The sequence below is a fragment of the Gigantopelta aegis genome, chromosome 14, assembly GCF_016097555.1.
Source record: "Gigantopelta aegis isolate Gae_Host chromosome 14, Gae_host_genome, whole genome shotgun sequence".
In the NCBI taxonomy this organism is placed as follows: domain Eukaryota; kingdom Metazoa; phylum Mollusca; class Gastropoda; order Neomphalida; family Peltospiridae; genus Gigantopelta; species Gigantopelta aegis.
Genome location: NC_054712.1, coordinates 46726203 through 46746398, shown reverse-complemented (window position 1 = coordinate 46746398; position 20196 = coordinate 46726203). Strand labels below are relative to the sequence as shown.

The window sequence follows — 20196 nt, the reverse complement described above, 5'->3', positions numbered from 1 at the left end:
AATCTTAAAACAAAACAAGTCTTTGACCTACCTAAAAAACAAAAACTGTTCTCTGTAATCCAATCAAGTCATAGAAAATGTCAGTTTGCTTCTTTTTGTAGATATAATTTTCGAATTCTTCTTTAAAAAAAAGAAGAAAAAAAAAAGAGTTGGATTTTAGATTTCAAACCTGACCGACCAACTGCTAAAATGATGAGACAGTGTAGTAAATCATTAATGTTTAATTGAGGATTGCACATATTATTTATTTTATTATATATAATGTTCTATGTACAGTGAGTGTGTGTGCGTGCATGCGTATGTAGGTATTTATATATATATATATATATATATATATATATATTGTGATCTAAAAATAAAATCTATCCGAAATACATGTCATTTTGAGATTTCATTTCATTTCAACTTATTTTCATGCTTATATCTAATTAAGATTCAAGCACGCTGTCCTGGGCACACACCTCGGCTGTCTGTCCAGGATAGTGAGTTAGTTGTTAGTGAGAGAGAAGAGGGTGTAGTGGTCTTACACCTACCCACCGAGTCGTTAAAACTTGCTCTGGGTGGGAGCTGGTACCAGGCTGCAAACCCTGTACCTACCAGCCTTATGTCCGATGGCTTAACCACAACACCACCGAGACGGTACCTCTTTCTGAGATACATGTGATTGAAATTTTTCTGATCCATTGTACACTCATAATGGAGTAAAAGTCCTATTCACTCTGTGGTTAGTAAAACAATGGAACAGTGTTCTTTCATCTTCATAATAATGCACTCAACCACTCAGTTTTGACCAAATTATCAGTGAGCACCCTGTTATTCTCGGGTCATTAGTACTCACGGTTTTACTTTTAACTTTCATTGTTAAACTGTGTTGGGGAAAGTGAAAAATAATTACACTGTTGTTAGAGGTGGATCTAGGGGGGGCCCCCTAAATTTTGCAATGGTTATAATTTTATTTTATATTAATTTTCATTTTTTTTTTTACGATCCCCCTCCAAACCTCCCCCGAATGTTCATTTGGCATTCCACCTCATGTCACTGGGGCCCACCCTAAATGGGTTTTCTGGATCCGCCACTGGTTGTTATGAATGTTTGTATAATCTGCATTTTTGTTACCATGGCGATCAACTAATTTATGAAATACTGTAACTATAGTTTAAAACATGTTTCGACAACTGTGTTGTAGATATACTGGGTCAGATTTACGAAGTCTGTTTTTGTCGTACACCTGTGTAACTGCATATATTTACAATGTTTAAAACACCTGCATTCAAGATGTCGGACACCTGCGTAACTGCATATATTTACAATGTTTAAAACACCTGCATTCAAGATGTCGGACACCTGCGTAACTGCATATATTTACAATGCTTAAAACACCTGCATTCAAAATGTCGGACACCTGCGTAACTGCATAACTGCATATATTTACAATGCTTAAAACACCTGCATTCAAGAAAAAGCAGGCTTCATAAATTCGGCACATGGTGTCTTATTACATGAAAAATGTTGAACAAGAATAAACAAATGGAAAGCTTGAGGGTGGTATGCAATATGTAGTGGAGAATGTATGAGGAAGTGTGGAATCGTGAAAAATAATTTACGAGCCACAATGTGGCGAGTTGATTATTTTTCATAGACCCAAACTTTCAATTGCATTCTCCAATTTAATCCATTATTTATTAAAAACATTTATTGTGACTGCGAAATTTTTTATCTTTAATGAAAAAATAGGTTAAAATGACAGAATGTTTTGAAAATTAATAACCCAAATCGATAGGATCTTTTCGGATCTAACCTGAACGATTTGGCAGTGGATGGTTTGAAATAATAATACACATGCTAAAGGAGCCATCTGATTTCCAATTTAGATATTCGACAATGTTCATTGTATTTCATCTGAATACATTATAATCATTAGTATCCATTTTATAAGGCTTCAATTACATGTTCATTCCATCATACAGATGTGTGTGCTAAAGTACTGTATTTGTACAAGTTCAGTCCATTGTGGGTTCGAACCCCTGACCTGAATGCACAAAACGTTTAAATTGCATTGTTTACAGTTGTAGATTCTTGACAAATGTCTAGTTAGAATAACAGTGTGACGGCACAGGTATGGATTAAACTCGCCAACTTCACATTCAATTCGCAGTTGGTAAATGCCAGCTTGAACTGTACCTTGCATTCAGCAAAGTGAATGATGCTCGCATTTTCAAACTATTTGATTGGTTTCTGATGTAGTCATTCAGTCTAAGTTAAAGCACATAAGCCAGTCAAATGAACCAGAGAAGGATCTAGAGGGGGGCCCGCCCCCCCCGCCCCCCCCGTAAATTTTGCAATAGTTATAATTTTATTATATATTAATTTTAATTTTTTTTTATGATCCCCTGCAAACCTCCCCCAAAGTTCTATTGGCATTCTACCTCATGTCACTGGGACCCCCCCCCCAAATGGATTTTCTGGATCTGCCACTGTGAACATCTCTGGCTGAATGCAGCTCTGTTACAGTATATATAGAGATTATTACAAGAGCTTGTGTGCTTGTGTATGACATCATTCGTTGTGCACATGAAATCATTATGACACACGTGTCACACTGGTTATATTTCTCTGTATATTTTGAACTGAATAATAATAATAATATATTTTTAATTCTTAACAGTTACATGTGTATGTATAAGAATTTATTTTCAATTAAAAAAAGATCATGGAAGATATTTAAGTAAATATTTCATTACATGAAAATGACTATCTGTCACTGTAAACGGTGTACATGTAGTTTGTTGATGGTAATAAAGATTGTGTTATGATTGCGGAACACATTTTCATGTTGTGCATCCATCGAACTGTGTTAGATCTCATTGTTTAGATATGGGGCGGAATGTAGCCCAGTGGTAAAGTGCTCACTTGATGCGCAGCTGTTTTGGGATCGATCCCCATCGGTGGGCACATTGGGCTATTTCTCGCTGGCTGGAACTAGAAACAGCCCAATGGGGCCACAGACGGGGATCAATCCTAAACTGACTGTGCATCAATGGAGTGCTTTACCACCGAGTTCCGTCCCCCCCCTTGACATGATGATATTCTTGAGTTAATTATACAAAGATTATATAGGAGATTGATCACTTTGTAATTTGTTTATCACAAATAAAACACCTGCAACGTTGAGAATGCACCTTTAAATATGGTCTCGTTTCCAAACAGTGCTCCACAACTGGTGTAACAAAGGCCGTGGTATGTACTATCCTGTCTTTGGGATGGTGCATATAAAAGATCCCTTGCTGCTAATCGAAAAGAGTAGCCCATGAAGTGGCGACAGCGGGTTTCCTCTCAATATTTATGGGGTTCTTAACCATATGTCTGATGCCATATAACTAAATAAAATGTGTTGAGTGCATCGTTAAATAAAACACTGTCTTCCTTCCTTTAAATATGCATGACTGTTGTGACGAATGGTATTGATAGATTCTCAATCATTTTAGACAGATTCACATGAAGACATTTGTGATTTCTTCAAGATCACCTGAAATTCTCAAGTGAGTAACTAGCAGGAAAGGGACAGAAAATTAGTTGCCCCCCCCCCCCCCCCCCCCAAAAAAAAAAAATACCAACCCAATCCAACTCAAAAGCTGTTGTTTTTTTATTAATAGTCGAAAAAAATTTGATCTGGATAGAAATATTCTATATTACTGTGACCCGATAATTGGTGGTTTTTTTTTTTTGTATCAACATACTCCTATTTGTTTTAGGCTTCATATGGCCCTAATTCTGTTTTGCTATAAATATTTTTATTTCTCCGTTATCCTGAGTCATGTACAGCAAGTCCCTGTTAAAACACAGAGCCCTCGGGACCGATATCTTGTCATGTCCAGTGAGAACATCGCACAAATACTCGCCACTAGGGGACAGCTGAATAACGGTATTGCTGTCGCGATCCACCACATACACAAAGCCCGATCTGTCACACGCTATACCCCACGCAAACCTCGGTTTGGTGTTGGGAGATGTCACCCAGTTGATGTCACCAGATGATGTCATGCACGTCACAGTGTTCACACCCGACACGACGAACAGGTTAATACCCAACACTGTGACATACCAAGGTTTAGCGGTCAGGTTCGATATGGAACGCATCACGTGACCCTTGAGGTCAAGGATATCGACACAGCCAGGTTTCGACAACCATACAGTGGCTGCCAGATGGGAGTCGTGTAACTGGGTTATGTTGAAATATCCCTTCTCCATATTCAGAGTATTGGTTACTGTGATGACATCAGTAACAGTGAAAAAAACAATCTGTCGCTCATGTGGTAATGTTACGACCACTCGACAGTCCTGTAGTTTCGCTAGACCACGTGGCGCATCACTTGTCTTATAAGAACAATACAGCATGCCGTCGTCATAATTGTAGCATTTAATACACAAGTTCCTGCAATCAGCTACTAGTACTTTTAATGATTCGTATACGACTATTACATCGATTGAAGTCAGAAGGGGAGTAAGTTCGGTTGTATTAGGATCATATCTGGTGTTGATGACCTTCAGAAGTTTTAAATAGACACTTTCCTGGTTTTTATGTCCAGTTTCCTGTCTGTCTTCCGTGTCTTGTTTCATCTCCATATCTGTCTGTCCGTCTGTCAGACAAAGTATACCAATATCTGGACAAATGGTCTCTCCTTTCATCTCGGTCCGTCCGTCTGTCCAAGAAAGTATACCAATATTTGGACAAATTGCATCTCCTTCGCATGCAGATTTTGTAAATGTGATTCTTGTTTGTGTGGGTTTTGTCTGATTTTGAGCCAAATAATCTGTTAATATTTTGTTAGCATTATCAATTCTTTCTGTGTTCTTTTCAATTTCTAAGTCTGTTAACGAATTTTTAACCAACAAATTATCCTGTAACAATTGTCTTGGTTCAACTAACACCATTCTTTCCTCATTAAACTGTTCGTCTATTTTAGTTCTGGCAGTCTCGTGTAGTTTAGATAACTGGATATGTTGAGATTCCCGACCACCACAGATTTCCTCTGTAAACTTCTCAACATTCTTATGATCACTGTCTGAGGCTTTGTAGAGTTCTATCAGTTTCTCAGCACTGGCATCGATGTCATGTTTAATCTGCGACACGTTGAGGTCGAGATTCACTAACTCTTGTTGACGCTGGTACTGAAGTTTCACCTCCATGGACTGGAACGATGTTTCCAGTTGATCCAGGGACTTTTTCAGCTTTGCTTTGGGTGTGTCTGTGTAAATAATAAAAAATCTTTAATTAATCGACTGAATAATATAAGATTCTAACCAATGATTAACTGTTTGAATTATTCTACCTGTCCATTGTTTAAGGTTAACTTTATAATAAAATGATTAAGTTCTACGAGTTATATGGTTTAAATCTATTTTACTGTATACTTTCTATTCCTCATAACTAGTAAAAAGTACTAAAAATAATTCCAGTTTTTGCTTTTATGTAAGTACCACAGAGCATAAATCTATTTCACTATATACTTTGTATTCCTCATAACTAGTAAAAATAATTCCTGTTTTTGCTTTTACCCAAGTACCACAGCATATTACAACATACCTGTACCTATGACATGACAAAATTTATTCAAAAACAAGGATTCTTATAGTTGGATGTAGCCCACCTGATGCATAGTTGGGCTATTTCTTGTTCCAGCCAGTGGTGTATCAAAGGCTGTGGTATGTGTTATCCTGTCTGTGGGATGGTGTATATATACAAAATTCCTTGCTACTAATGGAAAAATGTAGTGGGTTTGACTATATGTCAAAATTACCTAACATTTGAAATTAACTAATGTTTGACATTCAACAGCCAATGATTTAATAAATCAATGTGCTCTAGTGGAGTCTTTAAACAAAACAAACTTTATTTTATGTCATTCTTGATCTTTTTTGGTCTCTCTTCAAGGAAGATAACTCATGGTTTGTTTTGGGTTTTTTTAGCCAAAAAGCAATTTTCTATAAAAAAAATTATAACTTTGAAATGGCCTTTATTGGAAATGAAGACATACAACTTGGAGAAGCTTTTTTTTGGGACTGGTTTTAACTTTACGTTATCATATAAAGTTAACCTATAAATGGGAAGTTAATAAGAAGTTAACCTTTAAATGGGAAAATGCAGGGCTTGTAGAATTTAAAAAAAATCAACTAGCCATGGGATCAGTGATTTAATACATTTACTAGCCATGATTAAAAATTCACTATAAGTTAATACAATTTTACTAAATAATAGTAATAATCAGATACTATGTCACCTAAAGAGGGAGATAGAGCTTAAAAATACTAACTTTGGGGGTTGGGGTGGGGTCAGGATATTCATATTTACAAAAAACACTTAACTTCTTTTTTTCACTAGCCGTCTGGCATGGCAATAGTAGTTATTTACTAGCCCAACATTGAATATCACTAGCCATGTGAGTGGGGCTACCATAATTTAGAGGCCCTGGTAAATGTCAGGCATTAACCTCTATCCAGGACAGTATTTCCTGTTCCAGCCAGTACACCACGACTGGTATATCAACGGTCATGGTATGTGCTATCTTGTCTGTGGTATGGTGCATATAAAAGATCCCCTTAGCCTTGCTACTAATGAAAAAATATAGTGTTTCCTCTCTAATACTATATGTCAGAATTACCAAATGTTTGACAATCAATAGTGATGATTAATAAATCAATGTGCTCTAGTGATGTCGTTAAACAAAACAAACTTTAACTTTTAACTATCCAGAACAGATGGCCGAGGCGAGTGCTTTAACCTTATTTGGATTTTTTAAAAACATAAAGTAAAAGATAATCTGAAGGAAGGAAATGTTTTATTTAATGACACATTCAACAAATTTTATTTACGGTTATATGGCGTCGGACATATGGTTAAGGACCACACAGATATTGAGGGAGGAAACCCACTGTCGCCACTTCATGGGCTGCTCTTTTCGATTAGCAGCAAGACATCTTTTATATGCACCATCCCATAGACAGGGTAGTACATACCATGGCCTTTGATGTACCAGTCGTGGTGCACTGGTTGAAGCGAGAAATTTGTGCAATGGTCCCACTGACGGGAATCAATCCCAAACCGACCGCACATCAAAGATATTTTTAGATAATCTGAAATGCTGATTACCATGACAGTACATCCAGCCAGTGCTCCACAACTGGTGTAACAAAGGCCGTGGTATGTACTATCCTGTCTGGGATGGTGCATATAAAAGATCCTTTGCTGCTAATAAAAAAAAGTAGCCCATGAAGTGGGGACAGCGGGTTTCCTCTCTCAATATCTGTATGGTCCTTAACCATATGTCTGACACCATATAACCATAAATAAAATGTATTGAGTGTGTCGTTAAATAAAACATGTCTTTCTTTCTTTGACAGTACATGTGTTACAAACTAAGAGAAGTCAGCTGTAAAGGACACAAAAGAATGAACCAAAGTTTCTGGGTTTTATTTGAAAAATGTGTTTCAATTTGTTCTATAAACATAGACCTCACTTCAAATTTATTACCATACCTATTCCGTAAACGTTGGTGATGGTGATATTGACTTTGCTGTCAACGATGTTACCTCCTGCTACAACGACGTTGCTTGAACCGGTCACCACAGGAGCTGTTGAGAAAGAAAATGAAAGAAGTGTTTTATTTAATGACACACTCAACATATTTTATTACGGTTATATGGCGTCAAACTTATGGTTGAGGACCACACAGATATTGAGAGAGGAAACCTGCTGTCGCCACTTCATGGGCTACTCTTTTAGATTAATAGCAAGGGATCTTTTATATGCACCATCCCACAGACAGAATAGTAGATACCACAGCCTTTGTTACACCAGTTGTGGAGCACTGGCTGGAATGAGAAATAGCCCAATGGTTCCACAGAAGGAATCGATCCTAGAACGATCGTGCATCAACCAAGTGCTGTACCACTGAGCTATGTCCCGCCCCCGAGTTGTTGAGAGTATCAAAAACATGAAAGGATAGCGAGACCAAATAATATTTTACTTCAACTGGAAGGAAGGAAGAAATGTTTTATTTAACAACGCACTCAACACATTTTTTAAATTTACAGTTATGTGGCGTCAGACATATGGTTAAGGACCACAATACAATGTGCACATATATAGAGCGTGGTAGTGTCATTAAACAAAATAAACTTTAAAGGGACATTCCTGAGTTTGCTGCATTGTAAGATGTTTTAAAGGGACATTCCTGAGTTTGCTGCATTGTAAGATGTTTCCGACTAATTAAATATTTCTACGATTAAACTTACATATTAAATATATTTTCTTGTTTAGAATAGTAGTGTCTGTATACTCAATGTGTTTCTGGTCATCTTAATATTTGTAAAATTTAACCTACTACAAATATTAGAACCATCAGAAACATGTTTAATATACAGCAACTAATATTTTATGCCGAAAAATACATTTGATATGTAATTACAATCATTAAAAAGTCTCTGTTAGTCGATAACATCTTTAAAATTGCAGCAAACTCAGGAATGTCCCTTTAACATCAATTATCTAGCCTGAAATTACTATGGGTACAAGGTTGGGCAGCAAAACAAGAAGAATAAGAAAACACTAAAAAAAGAAATAGTACTGGGATGGGATCTTTTCCTGAATGACAAAAAGGCACTTTTAAACTAAAATGAATAGTTTTTGTAATTTTGCCCCCCTGCCTCCTACTAGGTACAGGCAGGATGTAGCCCAGTGGTCAAGCACTTGCCTGATGCATGGTCAGTCTCAGATCAATCCCCATTGGTGGGCCCACTGGACTATTTCCCAGTTCCAGTCGGTGCATCATGACTGGAATATCAAAGGCCATGGTATGTGTTATCCTGTTTGTGGATTGGTGCATATAAAAGATCCATTGCTACTAATACATGTATAGCAGGTTTCCTCTCCAAGAAAATATGTCATAATTACCAAATGTTTGGCATCCAATCAATAAGAGGGGCGAGACATAGCCCAGTGGTAAAGCGCTCGCTTGATGAGCGGTCGGTCTGTTGGGCTGTTTCTTGCTCCAGCCAGTGCACCACAACTGGTACATCAAAGGCTGTGATATGTGCTATCCTGTCTATGGGATGGTGCATATAAAAGATCCCTTGCTGCTAATCGAAAAAGAGTAGCCCATGAAGTGGCGACAACGAGTTTTCTCCCTCAATACCTCTGTGGTTTTTAACCATGTGTCCGACGCCATATAACGGTAAATGAAATGTGTTGAGTGCATCGTTAAATAAATCATTTCCTTCTTCCTTCCAATCAATAAAGCAATATGCTCTAGTTGTGTTATTGAAACAAACTTGAACTATCAAGCCTGAAATAACATGGGGGGCAGCAAAAACAGAAGGATCACAGTAATATTGGTATAGGATCCTTTCCAAAAAGACAAAGTTAAAACCGAGCACTTTACAACTAAATGTTTTTTTAAAAATTTCATTGCTGTAATATTGCACCCTGCCGCCCATTACTCGGCACTGTATAGATATGTTTTTCTATCATTCTTTGTGAGACTCACCCATCTGCTGTTGCGTGATCCGCTCACTGATCTGTATGAGGGAGTAGTTGAGGCCAAACTGTTCAGCCAGGGACTTGGTGTTGTCGAAGTAATTGGCTTTTCTGCAGATGGGGCAGCGGAAACAGCACCAGGTGACTGTGCTGAAGACGTGGTCCTCCAGACATTGGTGACAGAAGGAATGGCCACACAGAAGGCTTCTCGGATCACGGAATCTGTCCATGCATATTCCACAGGCTATACTGTCACGGGGAGCAGACGCCATCCTGATGAATGTTCAAAGTATATGGAGTGTTGAAATATCAATAGTATAAAACGGAAAGCATTTTAAATGGTGATGGCCACACACACACACAGAGAGAGAGAGAGAGAGAGAGAGAATAAATGTGTTAATTAACAAACAAATCCCTGAGCTTACATTCGGAAAAATTTAGGTTTAGCCATTTTCAGATATGTAGAGTATTTCCTTGAGAATGCTTAAACAATGGCTCGATGAACAGTTTTATTAGCCAAATACTATATATTGTAGTCACTTTGTACAAATATTAGCAGTTGGCTAATTTGACAATGGGCAGGGTGAGCCCTGAAAAACCCTGTTTGAACAAAGTTTATGCTCCCACCCCACCCCTAGTGCTGTGATAGGCTGCCTTGTCACAAATATATGACCATTTCCTGGTTTTTAAATTAACAATGATCTTTAACAAAAGAGTTTTGTTTTTAACAACACAACTATAGTGCACAATGATTTATTGATCATTGGCTATTGGATGTGAAATGTGGTATTTCTAAAATATAAAGGAAACCCACTTCATTTTTCCATTAGTAGCAAGGGGTCTTACATATGCACCATCCCACAGACAGAATAACATATACCATGTGTTTGAGTTACCAGTCATGGTGCACTGGCTGGAACGGGAAATAGCTTGAGGTCACTATAGAGCTTGAGGTCTTAACTATATAAACTCCTCAATTACACCTCAGTGTAAATGGATGTTTGGTTGTTTGATTACACAAGCATGACCCTGATGTAGTTCACCAAGGTAAACATCTACGGTCCGTTTTTTAACATTTTGACATTTATTGGACAGCAATAAACATCACAATAATAAATATCGTGCCGGAGACGTTTATCTTGATGAACTAGACCCTGATGCTACTATACAAGGCAGATCGACAGGGCGTATCCTGATCAAAATCCGGGGGGGGGGGGGGGGGGGCGGCACTACTTTTTTTATAAACCAATGAAACACTATACAAATTAAACCCTGAGATGTGTATGCTGGAGTAAAAAAAAAGAAGAGATTCTCAGAGGGGCAACTGCCACCCCTGCCCCCCCCCCCCGAATATATGGCCCTGATCCATGGTAGGGGACCTATCGTCCCACCCCCACCCCGAACATTTATAACAATTTGTTTCTCCCAAAAATATTTCCGAGGTCTGTTCTTGAAACCAGGTATCAAATAGTATCCGGACCCTGAATAGACCGTGTGTCTACAATTCACCCCACCCCACCTTATAGTCAAGTATTTACAGTGGTTTTGCGCCCTTCAAGGTTGATCAGGCATCAAGGATAATCTAATTGCTGATCGGTGGACTGTCAAAGCAACAACAGTTGAATGCAGAATAATCCATAACTGTTTCCAGTTCAGTGGGTCATTCTAGTTCATCAAGATTAACTTTGGCTACAAGTGCAAGCAAGTGCAAGCACTACCAAAGGTAGTTCATCAAGATTAACTTTGGCTACAAGTGCAAGCAAGTGCAAGCACTACCAAAGGTTAATCCTGGGGACGAACAACGCCATTAGCGCCCTTCCGAGCAATTTTGCTCGGAACGGAATTCAATCCGAATTGCGGTCAAACTAAAAGAAAAACGACTGTCATCACGTTTTTCTACCCAAATCGTGTACTGTGATCTATTTGGAGCATATGGACACTAAGAAATACTTACTTTGAAACGATCTTCACTTTGAATTAAAGGAAAAACGACCGACTGTATGACTTGTTTTTAAAACGCGCGGTGCATTATGGGAGGAAAATGAAACTCGGAACAATCTTGTATGTGGAAAAGGATCGGTGAAGTCATTTCTCGTTTCATAATGAATAAAACAAAAAACATAAAACTAAAAATTAATTAAAGTTAATAAAATAACTTAAAAGTAAAAATAAATTAAAGTTAATAAATTAAAATAAAATAAATGAAATTAAAGTTAATAAAAAAATTAAAAAAACATTAATTAATAAAAATTAAATAAAAATTATGTTTTACACACACACGCACACATATTATATATATATATATATATATATATATATATATATATATATTTTAAAGAAAAAAACAGTTCATTGATGTCTCTAAAAATAACTAAAACATAAGTACTAAGTTTTAAACTTACTTACCTGTCTTTTTTCTGAGTTTTCTTCTAAAATCGTCCGGGTGTGTGTGTGTCTGTGTGTGTGTGGGGGGGGGGGGGGGGGGGCAATGAAACATATTTCTCTCTTGTTTGCCAGTACGTAAAAACGTTACTGTTGCCCCTTGCTCGCCACGAGGAGGCCAGAGAGTTGAACAAGATATACCAAATTTGATGTGTGCCCTGTTCAGGATGTTAAACAGAAATGATTCCTCATTAAAAGGAGAGAGAAATATGTTTCATTGGCAACCCCCCTCCCCACAATGGCTAATGGCGTTGTTCGTCCCCAGGATTAACCTTTGGTAGTGCTTGCACTTGTAGCCAAAGTTAATCTTGATGAACTATGGGTCATTCGAACATTCGCCCCTTATTAAAACTACACGCTAGCAATATTGTGAAAATTACGAACCCCCTATTTATTTTACCTGGCTGTCCGTCACTCGCAGGGTAGTCTATAAAACAATCTGAAAGTCGTCCTTCGTGGAAGGTCACGAGTAGATTGGGGTCTAGTTACGGTACTGTAACGGAAACTTTCGCCTACGCTCAGCGCTACGTTATCGTATCTAATTGGTGTCATGTCTTTATCTGTCAGACTACCGTATCAAAGACGGACTTCGAGTGTTGTACGTGTCTGTGCGTGTGTATTGTATAATGTTACAGTGTTTATTGATTTAGTTCTAAATCCCCTACCTCGGCCGACCACTTATTTGCGCCAGTTAAAGCCGCACACCCTAGTTCCATCCAGCGAAAATAAATTATAATTTGGTTAATCTACAAACCTGTAACACACTTAGATCACGTTTTTATCAAATGAAGTGAAAAAGCAGGTTTTATATCGATAAATACCATGGGAATCCCCATGTCCCAATTGCTTGAAATAATTTTGAAAGTTAGTATTCTGATGTCACCGGTAGAAGCACAACAATGCCTACGTCACGACAAATTTCACAGACTTGGGGTGCGTTCGTTTCACCTCTCCTGGACATGTTCCAACTGTTCTGTCCTGGTTGTACCCCCTCTCCAGATATAGTAGGACGTAGCAAAATTATTGGTTTTAAGGGTTTGTAACGTTTTGTATTGAGACACTTACTTGTCTGAACTTTATTGTTACTGAAAATGTTCACGAACTGTGAAGAAAAATCTCACAAATGAACAACAACAAATCGGATGTTGATTGCGCGAACCGTGCACGAGAAAACAAACCGAACCAAAATGATAACGGTCACGTGATATATCAACGTCTGTAACATTAAAAATAGATTGGACCTCGCTTGCTTAACGGTTTTTTCTCGACAACACGTTTTGTGAAAAAATGCAAAAAAATGCATTTCGTGGTTTTACAAACATCAGGATTACCAAAAAGCACTTCAGGTGAATGGAAATGTGTATTCTAAATAATAAAATGTAAGTAAAGTGCAATTTTATTTGTGAAAAATGGGGTTTAATAGCGAAAAACAACGCCGTAATGGTTAACAAATAAACGTAACTAGGGTGTGTCCCTTTAAGAGAAAAGTTGCCGCCCTAATAGTTACTGATCAGAAACACAAACTTAGGTCTCACTACACAGATGTCAGCTGCCATTGAAACCCATGTTAAATTGCCCAAATTCAAGCGAAGCTTGCCCATAGAACGGGTTCTCGTTGGCACTAACAACATACACCATTGCGAACATACATTATATAAGCATTTATTTTAACTCCAAAATTGAGAACATTTCCGACTCAGTTTTTTGCTATATAACCGCATCTGGCTGTAGTACCGGTCCGAATAGGTGGTTCATTAACCGATTCACTCGGGCTGTCACTTGCCCATGTTCCAAAAGGTCGATGCACAATATTACAAAATAACATGGGCAAAATACAGCCAGAAGGCTTACCATTAAACATACATATTGTTTTAATTCTTCACCATTTCCTAGAAGTGAATATGTGAACCATGTGTATAGCATGTGTCACAATTAGGAACCCGGAAGTGATCTGTGTAGTGAGACCTTAGAAAATAAAACACAACTTTATTTGAGAAATACAAAAGGAGAAGAAAGAGTAAAAAACAAGGGCCATTACTTTCACCCAATACATCAAGGGAGATAACTCCAACTAAGGTTGCTAACATAATATCTGGCGTAACCACTTTTTTCTTCTTTTTGTTTTTGTACTGTTAATGTAGGCCTACTGTCAGATTCTTTTAAGGTTAGAACTTACTGTCTGTGAGTATAGAATAACTGTATGGTTACTATTAAACCAACACAAAGTCATCAAAATCGACAAGGTAGATGTTCTTGTCGTTGGGGTCTGGAATAAAACATGGTAAACGATAGCTAAATGCAGATTCATGACACTGACACAGTATATTTCTATGTCGTGTTTAGAACAAAAACATGGTGAATGTTAGTTCAACACAAAATCCTTAAATCGACCTGGTAGATTTAACACTTATCAAATCTTTTGCGTTGTTATTACTGTAGACTGTTGATTGTCAAGCATTTAAGTTACTAGAATTACACCTGTATTGCTAATTCTTAATCCCCATCACCGATTCCGTCTAGCCGGAGTGTCACAGACAAAACATCAAAGCTCACGGTGTTCACTGCACAGCCTTGCCGGGCTTGCTTGGTTAAGTACACAACAATCGATTGCTTGTTTTGTAAATAAATAAACATCATTTTACTTTATTACATCTGACTTCCTTCATGAGATCTGTTAGTTGTTGCTGTGTTTAAAAAGGCAATAGAGTAAATTAGTGCCTTCAGTACAACTGTTCTCAATGGATAGCAGCTCTCCACATTGGGAGGCTGTGCGTTAAGTAAACAAGTAAGGGGATCCGGTTGTCATAGATCTTTTTTCCCTTATTGGGTTTTTGTTGATGTTCTTGACCCTACCGATTTCAAGAGTGATTCTGTGTTTGTGTAGGAAACTCATTTGCCAGCGCGAGAAAGCCTGGAGCAGGATCTGTGCGGATGACTGTTGGGGTCCGTCAAGAGGGCGTAATTCTATGCACAAATGAATCAATGCCTGTCGAATGAAAAAAGTAAAGTAAAGTTTGTTTTATTTAACGACGCCGCTAGAGCACATTGATTTTTTTTCTTATCATCGGCTATTGGACGTCAAACATATGGTCATTTTGACACTGTTTTGAAGAGGAAACCCGCTGTCGCCACATAGGCTACTCTTTTTTCGACAGGCAGCAAGGGATCTTTTATTTGCGCTTCCCACAGGCAGGGATCTTTTATTTGCGCTTCCCACAGGCAGGATAGCACAAACCATGGCCTTTGTTGAACCAGTTATGGATCACTGGTCGGTGCAAGTGGTTTACACCTACCCATTGAGCCTTGCGGAGCACTCACTCAGGGTTTGGAGTCGGTATCTGGATTAAAAATCCCATGCCTCGACTGGGATCCGAACCCAGTACCTACCAGCCTGTAGACCGATGGCCTGCCAAGACGCCACCGAGGCCGGTACCTGTCGAATGACATCACTACGTTCATTATCAATCAGACAGGCGACTGTAAAGGATGTAACACATTCCCTCACAACTATGATGAGTTGGCGTTCTCGTTTAAGGATATCTGCAGCAAAGAGACTGCCTACAGTCTCAGGTGGATTACTTGAACTTGTTCGACAATGGTAGATGGAGTCTTGTGCAGAGCAGCACACTGATGGCAGTTGTTGGATACATAGTCAATGGAACGATCCATGTCAAGCGCAAAGAAGTATCTTTGAACTACCTTCTTCAGTTGAAATGCTGATGGGTGATTCAACTGAATATGTAAGGCATTGAAGGGACCTTCTAGAACTTGTCAGGGAACAACAATACATTCTCGTGTGGGGAATAGCGAATCACTTCGCTTTACGACGAGGAGACCATCTTTTGCAATGGTTGCCGTATTGATGTAACGTTTAACATCTTTGATGTTGGTGAGCTTCTTCGAAGGGTGAGTACCTCGAATCAGGTGAGAATCGGTACGCCGCAAATCCTTGCACTCTTCTTGTAGTGAGAGTGCCAAGTTGATATCGTGGTGAAGGGTATCCGAGTTTTACCTGATAGTATGTCATCTATGAGAATGTGTCGAACAACAGAATTTTCAGTTTCTTGGATGAAAGCACATATTTGACACAATTCATTGTGACACTCTGGAGCATTTCGGCTAGCAAAATCTGATGGGATATTTGCATTACCAGCCAGATGACGGACGGAGGCTTGAAATCTGCTGACTGTAGATAGAAAAGTTGAAACCCAAGGACTTGCTGAAAATTCGCCACGACATAACTTCTCAAAAGCAAGGATGCAAGGTTTGTTATCAGTTAGGATGATAGGTTTCAGACTGGACTGGATGATGTAAGGACTGAAGTGCTTTGTGGCAGCGGCAATCGACAGTGCTTCAATTTCACACGGTAACCATGTGACTTGACGTGGTCTTAGTTTTGCGCTGAAGAATCCTGTAACGCGAGGTTGATTGTAACGAGTTACATACAATGTTGCTCCTATGCCTGGATCCTTAACAGCTCCATCTGTAACAATCCAAAGTTGGTCTTTTGGGTTTGGGAGAACAATTGCTTTGTTTGAGGAGAGCATTGTCTGGGCATGAGAAAAGGCATCATGAAGGTCATTGCTCCAAACTATTTCATCTTTTGACTGGTGACCTGCTACAATATCATCAAAAGGGGCAAGGATCTTTGAACAGCTGGGTATAACGCGGGCGAGAATTTTGTATGCACAAATGAACGAGCGCAACCCATAGACTTAGTTGGGAGGCGAACATGACGCTAAAGTAGCGATGCAGTGAGGACTAGCCTGAATACAGCCAATTCCATCCTAGGATTGTGGTTGATTGTGGAATGATTATTGTTTTGTATGCTGACAGTCGTAAGTTGTTGTGTCAAAGGGCTGTCAACAACCGATGCCAAGTGTTGATTAATTCTTCAGGGGTATTTCCGCCACAATACATGTCATCAGTTAGTTTACTGACAACCCCTTCCGTCAATAAATCTCCCAGAACTCTACACATAAGTTCCTCTAGTGCAGTTTCTGAACCTGGCATACCCATTGCCGATCGGGTGTATACACGGATACCGCGAAACGGAGTAGCAACACCACAATACTTCATGGAATTCTTGTCAAGTGGTATTTGGTAGAAAACACTGGACAGATCAGTGGTAATAATATATATCCATTGACCGATTTGTCTTAATGTTGAATCTACATCAGGTAACAGGGACGGCTGAGGTTTGGTGTAAAGATCAACATCACCGAATGATGTGACTAGGCGATGGCCACCTGATGGCTTTCTGACAAGGAAGGAAGGGTTAACATATTCAACCTTGATACCTGCATCTTCAGGACGTTTGAAAACTCCCTTGTCCTCGAGGTCATCGAGCATCTGTTGAAGTTCTCCGAGTTGCTTTCTGGAGTACTGGGGTACTCTTCCCTTCCTCTGAGGAGGTTGTACTGGACCCATGTTAACTACTGCTTGGAATGGACCACTGGCACCATTATAGCATTCTATGGAAGGGTCAAATACATCACCATATTCCTGAACCAGAGCACTGAATGTCTGATTTCCGAAGAGAGAAAATACGGTGAGGGTCTATTTGAATTTGGTCTGAGAACTTGCCATATGACTGTGATTTGGTATATGTTCTGGGGTGATGTGGTTTGTCAATGACATTGTCAACTTCTGGGATGAATACTGGTCGAATTTGGCAAAAATGTTAATTTTTCCTCAGGAGTTGTGGACTGTCGGTTGTGTTTGGTATGCGAATTCTCCCCGATACACTTTGGAGGAGACTGTGTGGAGGCCATGTTTTGGATTGAGTAGCATGAATGTTATCGGTTCGTGGTTCTACAGCATACAAATCATCTTGAAGTGCGTAGTCATCAGGCACTGGTATTTCAACATAGTCACCGGGCCACACTGTGGTAGTAGTGGGTAGTGCTCCGAGTACACGAGCTCGGCCAATGGTGTGTTGATCCTTTGTTTCAGATATAGAGCCGTAGTGAACAAGTGTACCATCTTTAAGACTTATCTGACGCCTTGCAGGTCGAATGCCGATGTCGTTACTTTCCATAAATGGTGTACCAGCAAGTATGTCTACATCTAGTTGTTCCACGATCAAGCCTTCAAAATGGAATTTTTTATCTCCCCGAGATGGCAGTAATTTCTCCAATCACATTCAAGGGAGATGAGGCATCTGCTTGGTGTGCTGACTGTGAGGTTTTTTTGATGTGGAATCCCAATGCTTGTGCAGTTGATAACCTACCCATGTTTCCAGTGGCGCCGGTGTCAAGAGTTACTCGAACATTGTTGTGTTTGTAAAACACATTTATGTAGAGTGATATTTTGATCTGCACTCTCAGTGTAGAAGCACTAGAAGACTGGTGAGATTCAGATGGCGATTCGTTTTGTTCGTCGTCATCAGTGTCTGCAGAGTCCTCGTTGTCAGCTATGTTGATTATTTGTCGAGCTTTTAGAAGGAATTTGCGATCACTTTCAGGAAGGTGTTTGCAACGGCTCAGGAAATGATCATAGGAACGATCTGCTGCTTTGCATATGGGGTATACTTTGGATGGCGTCCCAGAGGTAACATGCTTAGCCTGTTGGTGTCTGGGTATTTGTTGCGACCGCCATGCTGAGGAGCACATGACCTTTGCATCTTCAGACGTGCGTAATTCATCGATTAATGACGGCAAAGCTTGTGATATTTCTGGCTTGATTGATGCTAAAGTTCTTGATCCAAGTTCTGTGCCATACTTTTGTTTGACAAGTCTAGGTAGGTCTTTATTGATAAGTCTCAGCCACTGAAGAACAATAAAGTTTTCAAGAGATGGAGACATTTCCTCATCTTCAGCAACCTGGTCACCATGGTGAGTGATGCTGCTAACATGTGTGAGTAGATCGTCTTCTACAAATGCAGTTAGGCGCCGAAAGAGATCTTCTGGTCTTTCCTCTGGCTGTAGTTGAATTTCATCAAAATCCAGAAAATGACCCCCGGTGGATTTGAAGCCAAAATGTAGGCATATTGACTGCCAGATGCAAGGTAGAGATGTGGATGTTTTAATTATGGTGTTGCGAGATATGATGGGGAAATAATTTGCAATTTGTCCCAACATCAAGTCTAAGTAGTTGCTTTTCTGTTGAGCTGTAAGACGTTGTCTTACTGGGATATGTTCACCATCGTCAGCGAAACCTCTTGTGGGTTCTGTACGGGACTTCTTATCCCATGTACATATCCATCGGCCAAGAAACGGCTAAGTTGAGATCGAGTGACGTGTACATTTTGACGCCAGTTTTCGAATGAATTTACTGTTTCTACTTTTGTTAGAGACCATTGTTTTGGAGCGCGGTGTGTCTGTGCCATGGTGTGTTTGTGTTGTAGAATTACGATGAAAGAATGTGTGTTACAGGCGAGCTAAACGCCGAACCGATCAGCTACGTGACGTAATAAAACTATACAGGACAGCTTACGGGAAAGTCTGCTTGTGTTCAGACGCGTGGTTTCGATACCTGCTGCCACCACGCCAGTTAAGAGAAATGTTGCCGCCCTAATAGTTACTGATCAGAAACACAAACATAGAAAGTAAAACACAACTTTACTTGAGAAATACAAAAGAAGAAGGAAGAGTAAAAAACAAGGGCGATTACTTTCACCCAATACATCAAGGGAGTTAACTCCAACTAAGGTTGCTAACATAATATCTGTTAGTCGTGTGTGAATACAAAAAACACAAACATGGGTCTAATAAATATTATATAATACAGGCCCGTAGGAATGATATCTGGAGTTTGGGGTGAGGTTAGGGGTAGGGGCAGGTACACCATATTTATTAAGGGGAAGTATCTATATTGAGGAGGCACTAACATATTTTAGTCTATTTATATGGAGGAATCCCCCCCCCCCCCCCCCCATAAACAAACCAACCGACTGTTGCATCTGACTTGTGTTTTGGGAATGTACACTATATACGATTATTTAATTACGTCTGGCCGCATGCGACTTGCAGACGCACGCATGGAACGCAGCCAGTCTGGATGCTCTCATTGAAACTATTGTATTTCTCAAAAACAATTTGCTGACCGCACGCATGCGCCGCATCCAGTCTTTATAGAGTTAACTGGTAAAAATGAAAGAAAGAAAAACATTAAAACGTGCTCGAGAGGCCTACCAAGAAAACCTCACAATACTCCCTCCAAAAAACAAACTAAACAAGGTTAGAACCCAAACCAACCATGATATGCTGCCAAAAACTAAT

At 39.3% G+C, this 20196-nt stretch overlaps 1 protein-coding gene across 1 annotated transcript; it reads right to left on the bottom strand.

Moving 5' to 3' along the window:
* Positions 1–3619: 3619 nt before the first annotated feature.
* LOC121388783 lies at positions 3620–19485 on the bottom strand. The gene is made up of 4 exons (XM_041520280.1): positions 19412–19485; positions 9543–9805; positions 7534–7629; positions 3620–5246 (listed from the first exon to the last, which is right to left on the bottom strand). The coding sequence occupies exons 2-4, from the start codon at positions 9802–9804 to the stop codon at positions 3766–3768; spliced, it is 1839 nt and encodes a 612-aa protein (XP_041376214.1). The 5' UTR covers position 9805; positions 19412–19485; the 3' UTR covers positions 3620–3765.
* Positions 19486–20196: the final 711 nt, after the last annotated feature.